At 39.4% G+C, this 18,359-nt stretch overlaps 1 protein-coding gene across 11 annotated transcripts in view; it reads right to left on the bottom strand.

Moving 5' to 3' along the window:
- Positions 1-671: 671 nt before the first annotated feature.
- Positions 672-18,359, bottom strand: part of R3HDM1 (R3H domain containing 1) — a 108,244-nt gene continuing 90,556 nt past the window's right edge. For all 11 annotated transcript variants that reach the window (XM_082629846.1, XM_082629849.1, XM_082629851.1 and 8 more), the window contains 6 exons: positions 13,721-13,824; positions 11,593-11,765; positions 7,152-7,296; positions 3,302-3,384; positions 2,744-2,828; positions 672-2,006 (listed from right to left, as the gene is read on the bottom strand). In XM_082629846.1, the coding sequence (XP_082485972.1) occupies positions 1,645-2,006; positions 2,744-2,828; positions 3,302-3,384; positions 7,152-7,296; positions 11,593-11,765; positions 13,721-13,824 (952 nt within the window). In that variant the 3' untranslated portion in view covers positions 672-1,644. The remainder of the gene's footprint in view (positions 2,007-2,743; positions 2,829-3,301; positions 3,385-7,151; positions 7,297-11,592; positions 11,766-13,720; positions 13,825-18,359) is intronic.

Genomic DNA, 18,359 nt, shown 5'->3' with positions numbered 1-18,359 from the left:
TGCACCAGCTTGTGGGGAAGTCCGGGATTCCCTCCGACAAAGTAGGGATTTGCAAATGCTCTAGAAGGAGTGAACATCTGTACCGGAGCCTGGTTAACACCTACTGCTCTTGAGTTGCAAAGTAAACCCCTAGTCTGGGCTGGAAGCCAGTCAGGCTCCAGGCAAGTGGCTGATGGCAGACTGCCCTGCCTCCGACCCCTACTGTGGGTTTCTCAGCGGTTTGACTTTGCTGGGCTAAGAAATGGTGAAAGCGTTATAAAGTATTTGAGCTAAACAGGACAACTGGGTGCTCAAAATACCAGCTAAAAACACAAATTCTTTACCTAACCGAACATAATGTTCTATTTTCATTGTAGATGAAATGTTCTATTTTAGTTGTTCCTATTTTCATGTTCTATTTTCTGACTGTAAGTTTGTTCATACTCAAAATTGTCTACAATTGTCTGGAATTAACTTATGAGAGAACGAAATGACATGAGTCATACCCACAAGAAACACTCCCACAGAGAAAGTGATGCTTTGTAAAATATTTGTAAAACGAGGCTGTCTTTCATCTTTACTGTCTTTCATCTTCCTGAAGTCTGAAATTGAAATCTTCAAGACAGGTTAAGTCTTCAACACTGACTCTCATTGAAAAACATGATTTTAATTTACAAAAGACAAAGTGGGTATACATTTGTAAACATTTATTCTCTTGAACTGAAAAAGGCTTGCATCAGCACACATTGTACAGCCTTGCGAATTGAAAAAAAGGTTCCTTGTTCATAAGTGCAATGAATCTTTCATGTCCAGTGATCCGCTGCAAACAATGAAAACACATTCTAAACCACTTGAAGAAGTTTCCAGCACTCATCAAATGCATTTCCTCAGGTGACAAAAAAATCCACAAGGAAGGGAATGAAAATAAGTGGCCTTTAATTATTGGAGGGAGATGTAAAAAAAAAAGTGGAAGTATTTTCCTGCCTAGAATGATTCCTAGTCCCCTTTGAACCTAAGTGGTTTGATTAAGAGGCATTAAGAACATAATTTACTTTACCCTTAATATTCATACGACCTAAGTGAATAAGGAAAAGACCCTACGAGGGAGTTCTATATTTTCTGGAAATTGTTTCTGTGTTTAGAGATACAGGGGAAGAGTAATTTTCTATTTGTGGGCTCTCCTTAGTCACCCTCCAGCCCCCCAAACACAGTGCATGGTTGTGACTTGGTTATTACACTCCTGCATTCTTTTTCCTCCAAATTCTATGTTGGGTCACACTGTGCTGGCTGCAAAAAAAATACAGGCTGCAACTGTTTGTAATCATTTTGAAGAATAATTTGCTGTACAATAGAGCTTTGGATCTGATACAAGAATTCAGAAATATAAAACAAAATAACTATAAAAGTTAGGAGGCAGTTGAACAGCATTTCCTCAGAAAACGCTGCTAACTCTGTATCTTTCCGATGTGGATTCCTACAGTCATTTGGGGTGAAATGTGTATCTTCCCCCCTTTGCTGGATCACCGGCCTGTCTTCAGAAGTTGTTAACGCCACAACCACACATCCTAGGAGTCTCTATCATGTTAACAGAAGCTCCAAATACCAAGCCAGTTAAAGATGGGCGAGGACGGGGGAATCACAAAGGCCATGGGTCCAAGGTGGCTGTTACTGAGAACTTGCCCTTTCCAAAATGTGAAAGTCATAGTGCTTCTTGCTCGTTCTCAGCTTAAACTTGTTAACCGAGTTAATCTGTTTCTTCAGAGCATTCTGCGCGGCGGAGATGGAGGGGAATGTGGCTAAGACAGTGTACGTGGAGGCCAAGTCACTGGATTTAGAGCGTTCGGGGTTGACAGTGCTGTCCCCGCTGCCACAGCAGAGGGGGTGACGACGCAGCTGGGGCTGGGACTGGGGGTCCCGGAGCCACCGGATCTTGGCGCCAATTTTAAAGAGTTCCCCAAAAAGCTTCTCGGCTTCCATGCGAGTTATTCCATCTGGTAGTTCAGTAATTTCCAAGACCTTCCCAACAACTAGAATGGAAAAGGTGTACAATTAATAACCCCTGTTACCCACAGGTGGGCAAAAAGTACTGCAGACCCAAATATGACACAGGAAATGAACAGAACTTTCTGAAACCATTCAAATCCACAGTTATATGTGTTACGGCCGTCTTCTTAACATTTCCTACCTGCTCCTCAGGCGGCCACACACTGGCAGCCTCACGTACAAAACGCAGAGTCTGTGCAGTGGCGTCTCCAAACTAGGTGTGTGATCCTGGGCACACAGTTTCCTGAACTTCGAATTCCCATTGTAAAACTGCACAGGATCTTTAAAAGAGCACCTGCCCTAACGCCCCCAAGGCTGTTGAAAAGCAAGCTAAGGTACCGACTTGAAAACACCCTGCCATAGAAAGGCAATGTATTTGTTCGTTCAGCCTGTCGCCTAAAGGGTGTAAGGACTATTTCCTTTCTCAAAGAATACAGAGGCGACGCGTTTCATTCTACCTGTTCCTCTCTCACATCTCTTTTGAATCCCTTTGGTCCCTTCACCCCTCCTAAACCCACCTGTACCTGAGTACTCTCAAATTCTGAAATGAGACAGAATCAAAAGAACACATTCAAGAACCCTACATTACAGATGGCGTAATTTTCTAAGACTTTGTGCAGGACTCTAGAAGAGGAAAACCCGTTTCTGTGGCGTGGCAGTTTTACAGACTGTCAGGCCAACAGTCTGTAGAACTACATCCGGATGCCTCTTGGGGACACACCTGCTTCTCCTGCACCAAGGTCAGTGGATGCAGCTTTTTTGGCTTGTTTCCTTCCTCGGTTTCCATGCCTGTTGCCAGACTGACCCTGAAAATCCACAAACATGAATAATAAGGTTAACGATGCCACAAGATGTGATTGCAATTGTTCAACCGCTTAACGCATATAACCATACTCGGCCTGGGTTTTCTACTTCAGCAGAAAAAAACCCAGTTCCAGGCCTTCTGAATTCTGCCTCGGCGGCAGGGGCACTTTGGCCTGTCACTATCACCAGTCACTTGCCGAACAGTCTTTTGTAAGTGAGAGCACCCAATGGCCTCCACTGCCCCCCAATATCTGGACTGCACTCAGGGACCCCTACTCCGCCAAGCGGCCCACCACCTTCTCCCTCTCTCTGCTCTCGGACAGGCCAGGGCAACACCGATACATCCACTGGCCCAGGCACACAGTTCTCCTTAGTGTGGTGCCAACTCGGGGGCCAGGGCACTCCACACTCTCAGCAACAGAAGCATGATGCTCTGCCAACAAAGCCCAGGAGGTCAGACAGCTGGCTCTCACACCTGTTGGGCTGGTATGTGTCCGTGCAGAACAGCAGGAGGGTTGTACTGCAGGGGCTGGCCAAGTAACGGGTATCTGGCATCTCCTGAAAGTTGATAAAAAACGATTTTTACGTTTTCCTCGGGTATGAAGTACTTCTCAGTTTTCTCAGCTGTCTCAGGATGAGACGGGGAAACATGTTTAGTACAATAAAATAGTGTAGGTAGTGACATATTTTTTTAAAAGAATTAAAAGCCTCCATCTAGCCTTTAAAGAGCTGGGGTAAACTTCTGAAAGGACTAAGGACTAATAACAATGGTTATGAGGGAGGTTAAGTGGTACGAGCTGGGTAGACAGGTTAGCATGGAGAGAACAGCTCTGTAAACCTTGACATTCTATGCGAAATCCACCAAAGTAACTGTAATAGCTCATTACGCCCCCTTGAGATGCTAAAATCCGCATTTTTCTCTGATGCTTAAAAATTAACAGAAGTTACATTTCAGGGGACGGAAAAAACCTTGGAAAAACATGAAGCTCTCTATCTCTCCAAATTCATTATTAATTACTATAAACGTATGCATTTATACATATACATATCCTCATACATTTTTCTAGGCTTAATCAATGGGTATACTCACATTCTAGGTCTTGGGTCTGCTCTTAAGCTCTCTTTAAATGAAAGTCTGTAACAATCTTTATAATCTAAACTTGCTTACAAAGACTGGCATAGGTCCTCAGTGTCACTCATGAGCAAGCAACCCCTTCCTAAATCAACAAGTGCGGGGTAGTCAGCATGGAGATACTCCAATTATTTTCTTTCACGCATGAGTGCCTATAAGTCATCCCATGGAAAGGGCTTCATAAATGCTGACTGCAAAAGCCTTGTCCTGGAGCATAATGCTCTCATTTGTTATATTCTCATTTTATTTTAACCGTTGAGTCCCCCAATGTAGCACATTCAGTGTCTGGAGAAGGGTTATGCATAGCTGCTAGGACAGCATCTTCAGGAAATCATACAGTGCTTCTCCTGACAGCTTCCTAACAGAGGGAAGCAAGGCATGAAGCTCCTGCCACTCTGTGGGGCTCTTTTCTGATGAACACTTTTGGGGTGCTTGGGCAGCTCCCTGGCAGAATACACCCACGACATACTTGCTCCATCCCAAACAATAGTTGAAGGGAAGGTATGACATGGAGGTTTAGCACTGAGATCAGAGATGCAATTTTAAGCATGAAGATGTATAAAAAAACAGTTGCAAAGAAGTCAGAGTTAAGTTCAGGCCTATGGAGCAGTAGTCTTTGCAAATACAGAGATGAGACTGTAGTCAGCAACAGCCAGAGACCCCTCCTGGTAGGCTATATTGCCACATACTGTTTCAATCCACACACTGCTTCAATTTATTTTTTTATAACGTGCTTTATTTTTCTAGTTTATTAAAGTTATTGGCTTTGTAAAAAACGTGGAAATAGAGAATTATAAAGGAGAAGTTAGAGACCACCCTGGTAATTCCATTACTTCTAACATTTTGGTGTGTATCTTTCCAGTCTTGGTTTTATGTATGTGTGCTTACACATGTATATATGTGTGCATTTTGTAATTCTTTTAAAAACCTGAGATATAATTAACGTAAAATAAAATACACATCTTTAGTGTTGGGTTTGATGAAATCTAACTATTGGAAAAGTTCATGTAACCATGACCCAAAGAGAAGAGTATTTCCATCTCCTTGGAAGTTCCCTCAAGCTCCTTTTCAGTCAATTCCATATCTCATTCACACCACAATCCGAGTGCTAACATCGTAGCTTAGTTGCCTACAGTTGGATTTCATAAAATTTGAATCATGTCTTCTTTTTGTGTCTGGTTTGCTTTTTGCTTAACACGACTTGGAGATTCATCCATGTTGCTGCATGCCAGTGGTTTGCTTTGTTCATTGTTATTGCTGAGTTGTAAGGAATACTACAATTTTTTTATCCAACCTCCTGATGGTGGACATTTGGGTCACTGTCCAGTTTGGGCTGTTATAAGAAAATAAGGTTGTTATAAATGTACTTGTACAAGTCTGCACAGACATGTTTTCATTTCTCTTGGGTAATACCTAGGGGTGGAACTGCTGCACTGTAAGGTAAGTGATTAACTTTGTAAGAAACTGCCAAATCCTTTTCCACAGTGGTCGTATCATTTTACACTCTCACACCAATGTGTGAAAAGTTTGGTTGCTCTGTATCTTCACCAACATTTGGTTTTGTTAGTCTCTTTGATTATAGCCATTCTAGTGGAGGTGAGAGGTATTTCACTGAGATTTTAATGTTCCTTTCCCTAATGAATGAAGTTGAGCACCTTTTCAAGGGCTTCTTAGACATCTGTTTATCTTCTTTTTTGAAATGTCCATGTAACTTGTTCCTTTTTTTTTTTTTAACATCTTTATCGGAGTACAATTGCTTTACATTGTTGTGTTAGTTTTTGCTGTATAACAAAGTGAATCAGCTATACGTGTGTGTGTGTGTGTATATATATATATCGCCATGTCCCCTCCCTCTTGCGTCTCCCTCCCTCCCACCCTCCCTATCCCACCCTTCTGTGTGGTCACAAGGCACTGAGCTGATCTCACTGTGCTATGCGGCTGCTTCCCACCAGCTATCTATTTTACGTTTGGTAGTGTATATATGTCCATGCCACTCTCTCACTTTGTCACAGCTTACCCTTCCCCCTCCCTGTGACCTCAAGTCCATTCTCTAGTAGGTCTGTGTCTTTATTCCTGTCCCAACCCCTAGGTTCTTCAGAACCATTTTTTTTAGATTCCATATATATGTGTTAGTGTACGGTATTTGTTTTTCTCTTTCTGACTTACTTCACTCTGTATGACAGACTCTAGGTCCATCCACCTCACTATAAATAACTCAATTTCGTTTCTTTTTATGGCTGAGTAATATTCCATTGTATATATGTGCCACATCTTCTTTATCCATTCATCTGTCAATGGACACTTAGGTTGCTCCCATGTCCTGGCCATTGTAAATTAACTTGTTCTTTAAAAATCACTCACTGTACTGTGACTACTTCCCCTCTTAATGATTCTTTAAGACATTATTTTTACATTACTGTATAGAATTACTTATATGGAGATATATATCCATAATCTAATTAATCTCCTTGCTAATGGACATTTAGATTGTTTTTGAACTTTTCTGGCATAGAATAAACTCTTCTGTGCATAAACCATTGTGTACATTATCCTTAGGATAAATTCTAGGAAATAAAATTAATGGTTTCCATGTTATTTTATAATCATCTGCTTGAGTTTCTGTTCCTCCAACTAGACTGAGGGTTGATGACGATGAGGTCTTGGCCGTATTCATCTTTGTACATCTGGGGCACAGTAAGTCCTTAATATTTGTTGAATAAACTCTTGATATATTAGTCTAATATAGAAATTAGAAATACAAAACAGATACCACATAGCCTATTACTACTACAGAGGAACGGAGCTGAAGAATAAGTCAGTCATTTTAATTCATCATGCAATTATTATAAGTAATTAATAAATTAGGAATTAATTAATTAATTTTTTTGGGGGGGCCAGGCTGTGCGGCATGCCAGATCTTACTTCCCTGACCAGGGATTGAACCCGTGCCCCATGCAGTGGAAGCATGGAGTCTTAACCACTGGACTGCCAGGGAAGTCCCAATAGTTAATTATTAATTGTGATGAAACCTTAAGGTTAGGAGAGTGAATGTAATAAATAAAGATGCCTGAGTGAGGTGAAAATGTAGTCCTGTGGAATAATGAAAGGTAGTGGTACCAAGTAAATCACAAAGTGACTGGGAATGGATGTCCTAAAATTCTCTGAGGCTGTGACTAGCTTTGTGCACACTTACCTTGCCCAGGGACAAAGGGTCTAGAAAACTGGGGTATGATGGAAAGTGGCGGTCCAGAGGGACGGACAGTTTTCAGGGTGGACAGCTGAGCTGGTGCTGGCGACTGAGCTGGTGAAATAATGGGACTACTGAGTTGAGGACTGTGCTGCAATTATATCAAGAAAACAGGTCAGCATTTTAGGCTTTTTGCAAATTTCCTTTTGGACATAAATTTTTACTCTTTCTGATTACAGATATGTACTTGTTACACCACTGCAATAGGTACTTTGTTATTAAAGAAATTAAAACAGTATAGAAATTTATAATTTCCAATTCCCAAGGATAAACACTGGTAAACTGTTCCCATGCACGTGCACCCATACATCTGTTTTACAAAACTGCAAACAGACTATACATCCTATTTTTGAATCTTGCTTTTGTACCTTTACAATAATATTGTAGATACTTTTCCATCAGAGAATATACACATCTACTTCATTCTTTTTTTCATATTAACTGTTTATTTTAAACTTCATCCTTAAAACTGTTGCAAAAATAGTCCAAAAAAATTTCAGATTTCCCAAATGTTAATATTTTATTATATTTGCTTTCTCTCTCTATATATAGTTACTTTTTTCCTGAACTATTAGAGAATGAGTTGCTCACAATACCACTCTATTTCCAAAATAATTAGTGTCTACTTCCTAAAAACAAGGACATTTTCTTATACAAATAACCACAGTGAATTATCAAAATCAGGTGACTAATGACATAATATCACATAATTTATATAATTTATTCAAATTTTGCCAACTGTCCCACTAAGGTACTTTATAGCAGAAGAAAAAAAGAAAGAAAAACTTCCTCCTTCTAGTACAGAATCCACTGTAGAATCAACTGCTGCATTTAGTTGTCTTGTCTCTTTAACCTTCTTCACCTAGAAGAGTCTGTCTTTCTTCTCTCTCATGATTTTGACATTTTGAAGATCAGTTTCTGAAGGTCACTCTGAAGACCAGTTATTTTGTAGAATGGCTCTCAACTTGGGTTTGCCTACTGTTTCCTCATCAAAAAGCTTACGATATACATTTGGGGAAGGGAATTCCAGAGAAGTGATGTTGTGTCCTTCTCAATGCATCCTGTGAGAAGGTACATGCCATCCATTTGTCACCACAGTACTGGTGATGTTTCTTTTGACTGCTTGGTTAAGGTGGTGTCTGCCAGGTTTCTCCATTGTCAAGTTACTATTTTTTCCTTTCTAGTTATAAATCTCTCGTGGAGAGATCATAATATCTGTGAACAGAGACAATTTTACTTCTTCATTTCCAACTGGGACACATTTTATTTCTTTTTCTTACCTAACTGCATTGCCTAGAACCTCCAGTACAATCTTGGTTGGTGAAGATACTTCGTATGATATTTACCTTTTAAAATCTGTTAAGGCTTGGGGACTTCCCTGGTGGTGCAGTGGTTAAGAATCTGCCTGCCAATGCAGGGGACACGGGTTCCAGCCCTGGTCCAGGAAGATCCCACATGCCGCGAAGCAACTAAGCCTGTGAGCCACAACTACGGAGCCTGTGCTCTAGAGCCCGTGAGCCATAACTACTGAGCTCGTGTGCCACAACTACTGAAGCCCACATGCCTAGAGCCCATGCTCTGCAACAAGAGAAGCCATAGCAATGAGAAGCCTGCGTACTGCAGTGAAGAGGAGCCACTGCTCGCTGCAGCTAGAGAAAGCCCGCACATAGCAACAAAGACCCAACGCAGCCATAAATAAATTTATTAAAAACAAACAAACAGGGCTTCCCTGGTGGCGCAGTGATTGAGGTTTATTTATTTATTTTTGGCTGCATTGGGTCTTCATTGCAGCACATGGGCTTTCTCTAATGCCAGTGAGTGGGGGCTACTCTTTGTTGTGGTGCGTAGGGTGCGTGGGCTTCAGTAGTTGTGGCTCACAGGCTCAGTAGTTGTGGCTCGTGGGCTCTAGAGCACAGGCTCAGCAGTTGTGGTACATGGGCTTAGTTGCTCTGCAGCATGTGGGATCTTCCCGGACCAGGGATTGAACACGTGTCCTCTGCATTGGCAGGTGGATTCTTAACCACTGCGCCACCAGGGAAGGCCCTGAAGGACAGTTTTGCTAGATACAGGATTCTTGGTTGACGGTTTTTCTTCTTGTAGCACTTTGAATATATCGGCCTGTTGTCTCCAGTCTCCAAAGTTTCTGATGAGAGATCTGCTGATAATCTTTTTGAAGATCCCTTATATGTGATGAGTTGTTTATTTCTTGCTGCTTTTAATATTCTCTGTCTTTGTCTTTCTAAAAATTGATTACAATATGTCTCAGTGTGCATCTCTGAGTTCACCTTACTTGGAGTTTGCTGAGCTCCTTGATGTTTACATTCATATCTTTTATCAAATTTGAGAAGTTTTCAGCCATTATTTCTTCAAATATTCTCTCTGTCCCCTTCTCTCTTCTCCTTCTGAGATACCCACAATGTTTATGTTGGTCCACTTGATGGTGTTCCATAGGTTCCTTAGGCTCTGTTCACTTTTCTTCATTCTTTTTTGTCTGTTCCTCAAACTCGGATCATTTACATTGTCCTATCTTCAAGTTCTCTGATTCCTTATTTTGCCTGCTCAAATTTACCAATGAATTCCTTTAGTGTATTTTTTCATTTTAGTCATTGTATTTTCAGCTCTAGAAATTTTTCCTAAATGGCACAGAATTTAATAATTCACCCACTACTGAATATCAGACTATTTTCAGATTTTCAGTGTTACGACAGAGAAGAAATACCCTTGCAAACATATTCTTGTATGTTTGTTCCACAATTTTTACTAGACAAAGTTCTAGAAGTGAATTTGTGAATCAGAGGCCTTCCACATTTTGAAAAATGTCACTAAACTGCATTCCAAAAAGAGATGCATCAATCAATTTACCAAGAGTCACAAGAGAGTTTACAACTGGATATATTTGCCAACACTGCAAATTAATAGTCTTCCTAAATATCCCAATTATACAGATAAAAAACTATTTTTATATTTTTATCTGTTTAATGGCCACTGGCCATTTATAGTTTGTGAGCTAGCCAATAAGTGACCGTTGCCTTTTTTATATGATTTTGTCATGTGCATTGACAAATTTTTTTAGTTTGTCTTTAAAAAATTAAAAACCTTTCAATGTTGTAAACAAACTTTCAAGTATATAAAAACTTTCAAGTATATAAAAGTATATACTCATCATACACAGATGAGTATAACAAATTTCCATATACTCATCATCCAGCTTTGATTGTGATATCCCCTGCTTTTTTTCTTACTAGACAATTTAAAGGATATCTCAGATTATCACAGCATTTCACTTGTAAATATTTCAGTATATAAGTATATCTATCTAACAGATAAGAACTATTACAAAAAACCCCACCTTTATCATACTAACAAAATTAACATATTTAACTGTCCACTTTTTGCTCCAAAATGTCTTTTGGCTGTTCAGTATCCAAGGAAGATCGCCATATATTGCATCTGATTGTTATAATTCTTGAGTCTCTTTTAATCTACAACAGACTCATCCTTCATTTAAAAATGCCATTTATTTGTTAAAGAAATAGGCCAATTTATCCAATAAAATATTCCACTGTACATATAAATTGCTTTATATTTTCTTCCTTCATTTTCTGTAAATTAATAGCTAGACTTAGAGAGGCTTGATTAGATTCAAGTTCAATATAGTTTTTTTTTTTTTTGCTGCACTGCACGGCTTATGGGATCTTAGTTCCCCGACCAGGGATCAAACCCGTGCCCCCAGCAATGGAAGCTCAGAGTCCTAACCACTAGACTGCCAGGGAATTCCCAGGTTCAATATTTTTGACAAGAGTATATCATAGGTGATGCTTCTAAACCACATTAGGAAGCAAATAATGTTTGGTTGGCCCAATTTAATTGATGCTACAATTGAACAGTTGCTTCAAGTGCTGTCTGCCTAATCTACCCATTTTAAAGTTCCCCATAAATCTTTTCCTAATGTTTCTGGCATTTGCTGATGATGTTTCCCTGTTCATTACTTTAACAGGATTCCAAAATAGTGATTTTTAAATTCTATCATTGCTGTTAAATTTATTAATTGTATTTCTTCCATGATGAAGAGCATTCCCTCATCAACTTTCTGGCTACAGTAAAATACATTTCATACGGGAAAGGTAGGATAACAGCTTAATTCATTTTCTTTACCAAATTTCAGATCTACTTTATCTTCTGAGTTTTTAAATTAAAAAAATTTAAATTATGCAAATGTTGGGAAACATATTTAAATACTGAAATAAATTGTCTGGATATAGAGAATGTTCAAACTTCTTTACTAATTTGAGAAGATTTCAAATTCGGCGTCAAGCCTTATAGGTTGGTCAATCTTATGTAACTAAATATTGAAAAATTTTAAATTATAATAAAAGAAGCATCTTACCTGAACAATATTGTCTATACTGCTAAATTCTACACACTTTTGTCCTCTCTGGTGATCACAGTAATATTTGTTTTGCTTCCACAGTGGGGGTGAATGGGCACGAGATTGTGGATTGTTTGGTACACTGAGCTGCATCATCACCATTCCGCCACCAGCTGGTGGAGGTGGCACAGCTGAAAATCAGAATCAGGACACTGCAATTAGCAAACTTTAGCAAATAGCTGGTATCTTTAAACACCAAGATAATGGCAATAATTTTACATCTCTGAACAAAATTTTACTGCTATTTATATAAGCCAGATTTAAACTCTGATGCTTATACTACAAGTGCTGTGTTTAAAAAGACACTGAAATTGACTCTGGAGACCTAAACACCTCACTTATCCTCAACACAGGAAGTCAGGAAAATCCAATTATCTACAACAAGACCTAGTATAGAGTAGGACAGTTGCTATATGATCTATAGAAGCGCTTAATTTTTAAAATAAATTCATTTTCAAACGAGCATTATTCTAAATACATAAAGGAACACTTTGGGAAAAATTAGTATCCTACAGAAATTTTGACATACAGAGAAAAGTCGTCTTTTGAGTGAATCAGTTTCATGCGGTGGGAAAAAGTTGGGGATACAGGAATCGGAAAGCACGATTTCAGTGCCCTGAAATGTCCTATAACTCTGGGGAAATTATTTTTCCTCTTTTAGTGTATTTTCTCATCTGAAAAAGGCTAGGAAGACCTCCTTGGCTGACTTTAAAGAGTTATTCGGAATGTAACTCTGCCACTCACCGCTTCAGTGTAAGGTAAGGTGCCCTGTGCCCCACCTCCAGGGCCACTGTCTGCACTGCAGTAATCGTAATGGTAGTTTCCAATTCCCCAGAAATAGCACCACCCTGACCTGGCTAGGCACACCACAGAAGGGCTGACTGCTTAGGAACATCTCAAGGTTCTCGTTGGCCACAGCAGCCCATGCTGATGCAGCCACTATTAGTCATGTATTTGATAATCATTTATTGTTTCTCTGCTTCTTTGAGATTACATATGTCAACAGATCATTACAATAAAATATGATAAAGGATTGTTTAAGACACTATGGAAGCAGAGAAAATGAAGCAACAAACTCTGTTTTAAGGACTGAGGAAGGCTTTGTAGAAGAGGTGATTTCTGAGTCAAACTTCAAGGATAAGCAGGATTTTGGCAAACTGGATGGCGGACGGGCATTCCAGGAGGAGGGAAGAACAGGTACAAAAGTATCTTTGGCATGAAAGAGCACAGCATATTCTACAAATAGAGTTCTGTATGACTTGAGCATATACGTATAAATAGAAGGCTTAATTGCTAGGGAGTGTAGATGGAGAATCTATACAAATTTTTAATTCAGAGGAATGACATGAAGAGACATCTGTTTCAGGACAGTGATTCTTGAACTGTGTATATATGTGTGCATGTGTTGTGGAGGAGGAAAGCTGGACGTGGGGCAACATGAAATAAGCAAAACACATAAGAAATTACTGTGAAGAAGGCATGAAAAGAACTGACCAAAAGTAGAGGCAGTGAGGAAGGAAAGACAGTACCAGCTTTGAGGAAATGGTGAAGCCTTAGTGTGAGAGGGGAGAATGGAAGAGAGTTATAATTTTGCCATTTGTATTGGTCCCTAGATAGAAGGTGAGGAAAGGGAGGCAGGAAGAGGGAGAAATATTAAATCTAGTGCCTCTGACACATCCCTGAGTAGGAATGTCCAGCAGGCAGTTGGCTATGTGGTCTTGTCTTGGCAGAAATAAAACTTGGGAGACGCTGGCAAAAAGCTGTTGTTGAAACCGAGGAAGTGGTTGGACTTCCGAGGAAGAAGCTGAAGAGTAATAAGAGAAAGTATCCCAGAGAACATCAATACTTATGAGGCAGGCAGGAAGGAGAGCCTGAAGAGGAGAATCGGAGTGCAGCAGCAGTGGTAGCAGGGGAAAAGGAAGAAGTGGACGGAACCTGTTAGCTCTGATTTCTCATGGCACCCTGCATACTTTGGGTACATTTCAGCACCTAACAAGTTGAAAACCTTTTTCTAGAAATGTCCAAGAAACTTATTTCTCAAATGGACAAACCATTGCCTTCTTTTTTTCCAATTGTCTATTCATACCTGCACACTGGTGGCCTTGAAGCTGCTGGGAATTGCATGGTGAAGTAGTTCGAGGCAACTGTACTTGTTCTGATCCTGGAGGCTGCAAGTAACCTACTGAGGAGCTATGGGGAAGAAAATCAAACATACACAAAAACACAGCACAATGAGATGGAGATGACTGCAAAGATCCTTTGAATGAACAGTCCTATAAACTTATTTAAATAAAATTATTTTTCAAGTAGGTCAGCTTAGTAAAAGTCAAAACTAACTCTTTTCTAAACAGAGTTATAAATAATTACTTTTTGGATAAAAATCACTTTGTTTTTGACAATAACACAGATTTAAAAAAATAACTCCTGATTTCATTGCTCTTATTCTTTTACAACTTATTCTAAATATGATTTGTGTACTGTTCAAATAATTATTTTAAAAAGAAGAAAAATAACTCACTAATTTTACAAAATAAAAAGGTACTTTATTTGGATCTCACTAAGCTATATTTTAGAAGAGAGAATATGCAGTTAGACAATGGTGAGACTCAGAAAAAAAATACGTTATTCCCTAAAAAATGTGCTGTCTAAGGACATAAGGTACTATCTAAGGAATAAAATAAACAATAGAACATGATTCTGACATATTCTAATAGAAATACTGAAAAAAATAGAAGGCTGTTATTGTAAAACCATTAAGCTATTACTGTATTTTTCAACGGTTAGTCTTTGAGAATCAAACTAATATGGGATTTGTCATAATATGTCTTTAAAGTTTTCTCCATTTAGCAATTTCTTTCAAGAAAATAGTGAAAATCATAGAGCAATACCGTGAATTCTTTCTGAGAATTCTCAAGGAATCAGAAAGCTTAATTTATTATAAAACCCTGTTACCACCCTTTTTTAATCATTTAAATCAACTTTCTTTACATGGTATTTTATTTCTTAATCTAGCTTTAACAACTTTTTGCATTTACATCTCACATAACTGCATCAAAAATACTACATTAGATCCAAGTACTGAATTACAGAAAATACAGGGAGACATGTTAAACAACACCATGATGACACAATCAGTCAAATCCAGACTCTGGGACACTCTACAAGACAAATGTGTGAAAACATAAGCAGTATTTGTGAGGCAGCTGGTAATACAAAGACCAACTGGATATTGGATATAATTAAGAAATTAACTGTTAAATTTTTTAGAATGTGAAACAGTACTATTAAGTTAGGTAGGTTTAAAAAAACCTTTTAGGGATACCTATACTGAAATACTCGTGAATGAAAATAATATGATACCTGGGTTTATTTCAAAATAATATGGGAGGAGGAAGAAATAGAAGTTTAAATGAAAACAGATTAGTCATTAGTTGATAAATGTAGAAGCTAAGTGATGGGTACATGGGGGTTCAGTACACTTCTGTTTACAATTATGTGTATTTAAAAATGTCTGTAGGGACTTCCCTGGTGGTCCAGTGGTAAAGAATCCGCCTTCCAATGTAGGGGACATGGGTTTGATCCCTGGTCCGGGAACTAAGATCCCACATGCTGTGGGGCAACTAAGCCCGCGTGCCTCAACGAGAGAGCCCAAGTGCTGCAAACTACAGAACCCACGTGCTCTGGAGCCCTTGCGTCACAACTACAGAGCCCACGTGCCCTGGAGTCTACATGCCACAACTAGAGAGAGAAAACCCGTACACCACAACTGGAGAGAAGCCCAGGTGCCACAGCTAGAGAGAAGTCCACACGCTGCAAAAATAAGCCTGCGCACCGCAACCAAAAAAAAAAAAAAAAGAAAAAAGAAAGAGAAAGAAAAAAAGATCCTGCACACCACAACAAAGACCTGAGGCAGCCAAAGAAAAAATAAATAAATAAAGTAGGGACTTCCCTGGTAGCGCAGTGGTGAAGAATCTGCCTGCCAATGCAGGGGACATGGGTTCGATCCCTGGTACGGGAGGATCCCACATGCCTCAGAACAACTAAGCCCGAGCACCACAACTACTGAGCCTACACTCTGGAGCCCGCGAAGCCACAACTACTGAAGCCCGCACACCTAGACCCTGTGCTCCACAACAAGAGAAGCCACTGCAATGAGAAGCCTGCACACCGCAACGAAGAGTAGCCTTCGCTCGCTGCAACTAGAGAAAACCCGCACACAGCAATGAAGACTCAATGCAGCCAGAAATAAATAAATTTATTAAAAACAAACAGGGCTTCCCTGGTGGTGCAGTGGTTGAGGGTCCGCCTGCCGATGCAGGGGACGCAGGTTCGTGCCCTGGTCGGGGAGGATCCCACATGCCGCAGAGCGGCTGGGCCCGTGAGCCATGGCCGCTGGGCCTGCATGTCTGGAGCCTGTGCTCCGCCACGGGAGACGCCACAGCGGTGAGGAGCCCGCGTACTGGAAAAAAAAAAAAAAAAAACCCAAACAAACAAAAACATTAAAAAAAGTACCAAGGACCTTAAAAACAGTCATATCTTTTGATCTATTATCCCACTCTAAAGACCCTATAAAAATGAAGAAATTCAAGTTGCTCACCAGGGTTAATAAATTATTGTATATATTCATAAAATCAAACATTAAAAATTATATTTACAAAGAAATTTTTAATGACGTGAAAAACCCTACACCACACGAACAAAAAATATCCAATAGGATCACAACTATGTTAAAACTACATACAAAGACTTCCCTGGTGGCGCAGTGGTTAAGAATCCGCCTGCCAATGCAGGAGACATGGGTTTGAGCCCTGATTCGGGAAGATCCCACATGCCGCGCAGCAACTAAGCCCGTGTGCCACAACTACTGAGCCCGCGTGCCACAACTACTGAAGCCCGTGTGCCTAGAGCCCGTGCTCTGCAACAACAGAAGCTACCACAATGAGAAGCCCGTGCACTGCAACAAATAGTAGACCCGCTCGCTGCAACTAGAGAAAGCCTGTGCGCAGCAACAAAGACCCAACACAAGCAAAAATAAATAAATACATAAATAAATGTATTTAAAAAAACCAAAAAAACTACATACGAAAAGAAAAAAGATGGAGAGAATAATATGAACATGACAGTAGCAGTTAACTTAGGGTTGTGGGTATATTGCTGATTCTTGAAACTTTATACTCTTTTTGCATTTTCCAAAAATGCACACATGCATTTAATAATTATAATCACTAAAAATACCCTATGAAAACTGCCTGAAAAGTTCAACTTTTAAAATGCTGTATCAGGGATTTAGTATCAACTAATAATCTGAATCTCCTTCAGAAGTCTTCAGAAGTCACAGTATGCCCTGTGAGGACAATTACACTAATCTTCCGAAATATAAATCACCTTCAATTCATTTGAGGGGTAGACTTCAGTCAGGTTTGCTGTCTGTGGAAGAAAATATTAGCTTTCTGCCTTATAAGCTTTTTGCAATTCAAGGTGACTTCTACCTTATGTATTTTTGTGATGAGGATATCTAGCTAGGACAATATAAACAAACCCTCAACCAATTAGAATTTGACCAAACTATATGCTCAGTTAATGAAAATAAATGTCAAATAAAACTTTTACTGTACAATATTTGGAGTTTTCTTTACATGCAAATGGCCAATTTTTCTAGGCTTTCTGGTTAAATGTTTATGTTCCTATAAGTATTCATTTGTAGCTCACCTATTTCCAATGTGAAAGATTAAAAAAAAACTGAGTATACTAAAAAACAGAGAAGAGAAAACACTTAAAAGCAAAACAGAAATGGTGTAGGGACATCTGGGATAAGATTGTTGTGTTCACTGAGAACCGAATCTACTTTGTGTTTCCTGGCAGCTAAGACAAATTGGTGAACCCAGAGGATTATAAGACTCTGCCAGGAAGATAAAGGAAGCAAACATTTAAGCCTCTGGCAGACGCTGGGTTACAGGCATATCATAATTTTATTCTATGATGTATTTAAAGCATGTAGTTAATAATAGAGGAATTTAGTCCTTTGGTAGAAGACATGAAACGCAGTTCATAATTTTATCAGGAAACTGAGAAGCTGAGGGGGAAATCTTGCCTGAAGAGAGGATTACTTCCTGTTAAAAAATAGGTAGGATGTAGAATTACTTGCAGTAAGGGCTAACATTTTCCTTAAAATGAACTTTGTATTTTTCAAGTACTTGAATGAGACCCAAGGGTCTGCACTGCACATTTCACATAAAAGATGCCTTTGGCTTGAGAAATATAAGGGTAGCTATTATCAAACACAATCAACCACAAAGATATCTGTGGTGCTCCTGGGAGAATGACTGAGTTTGAGAAGGGCCATGTTCTAACCACCCCGCTAGTATAAACTGGTTATTATCAAGCAGCTCTGTCAGTGCAGAGCTAACGGATATATCACTTTAGTAGCTCACTGAAGTGGTAGCAAACATTCACCAAACAGTAATTTTAGCTTTAGTATAGCTGATCCTAAGGTGCTCTTTTTAACAATAACTTAGCTGCTTATTAAGTCTGTGAGACCATAAAGTTGTCACTGGCACTGAGGACCATGCTTGTATGCCTGTGTGATACAGCTGAAGAACAGGTATCTCAGTCCTCAAACAGCTGCATAAAATCTTTTAAATATAATTTCAAAAGACAGGATGCCAGAACAGTATAATTCCTTCTTTTTTGAATCAAATCTCACCAATTAGAGACTGACTTCTGGC

The sequence above is a fragment of the Mesoplodon mirus genome (assembly GCF_964341445.2).
Source record: "Mesoplodon mirus genome assembly, chromosome: 8".
NCBI lineage: Eukaryota > Metazoa > Chordata > Mammalia > Artiodactyla > Ziphiidae > Mesoplodon > Mesoplodon mirus.
This window is presented reverse-complemented; position numbering and strand designations above follow the sequence as displayed.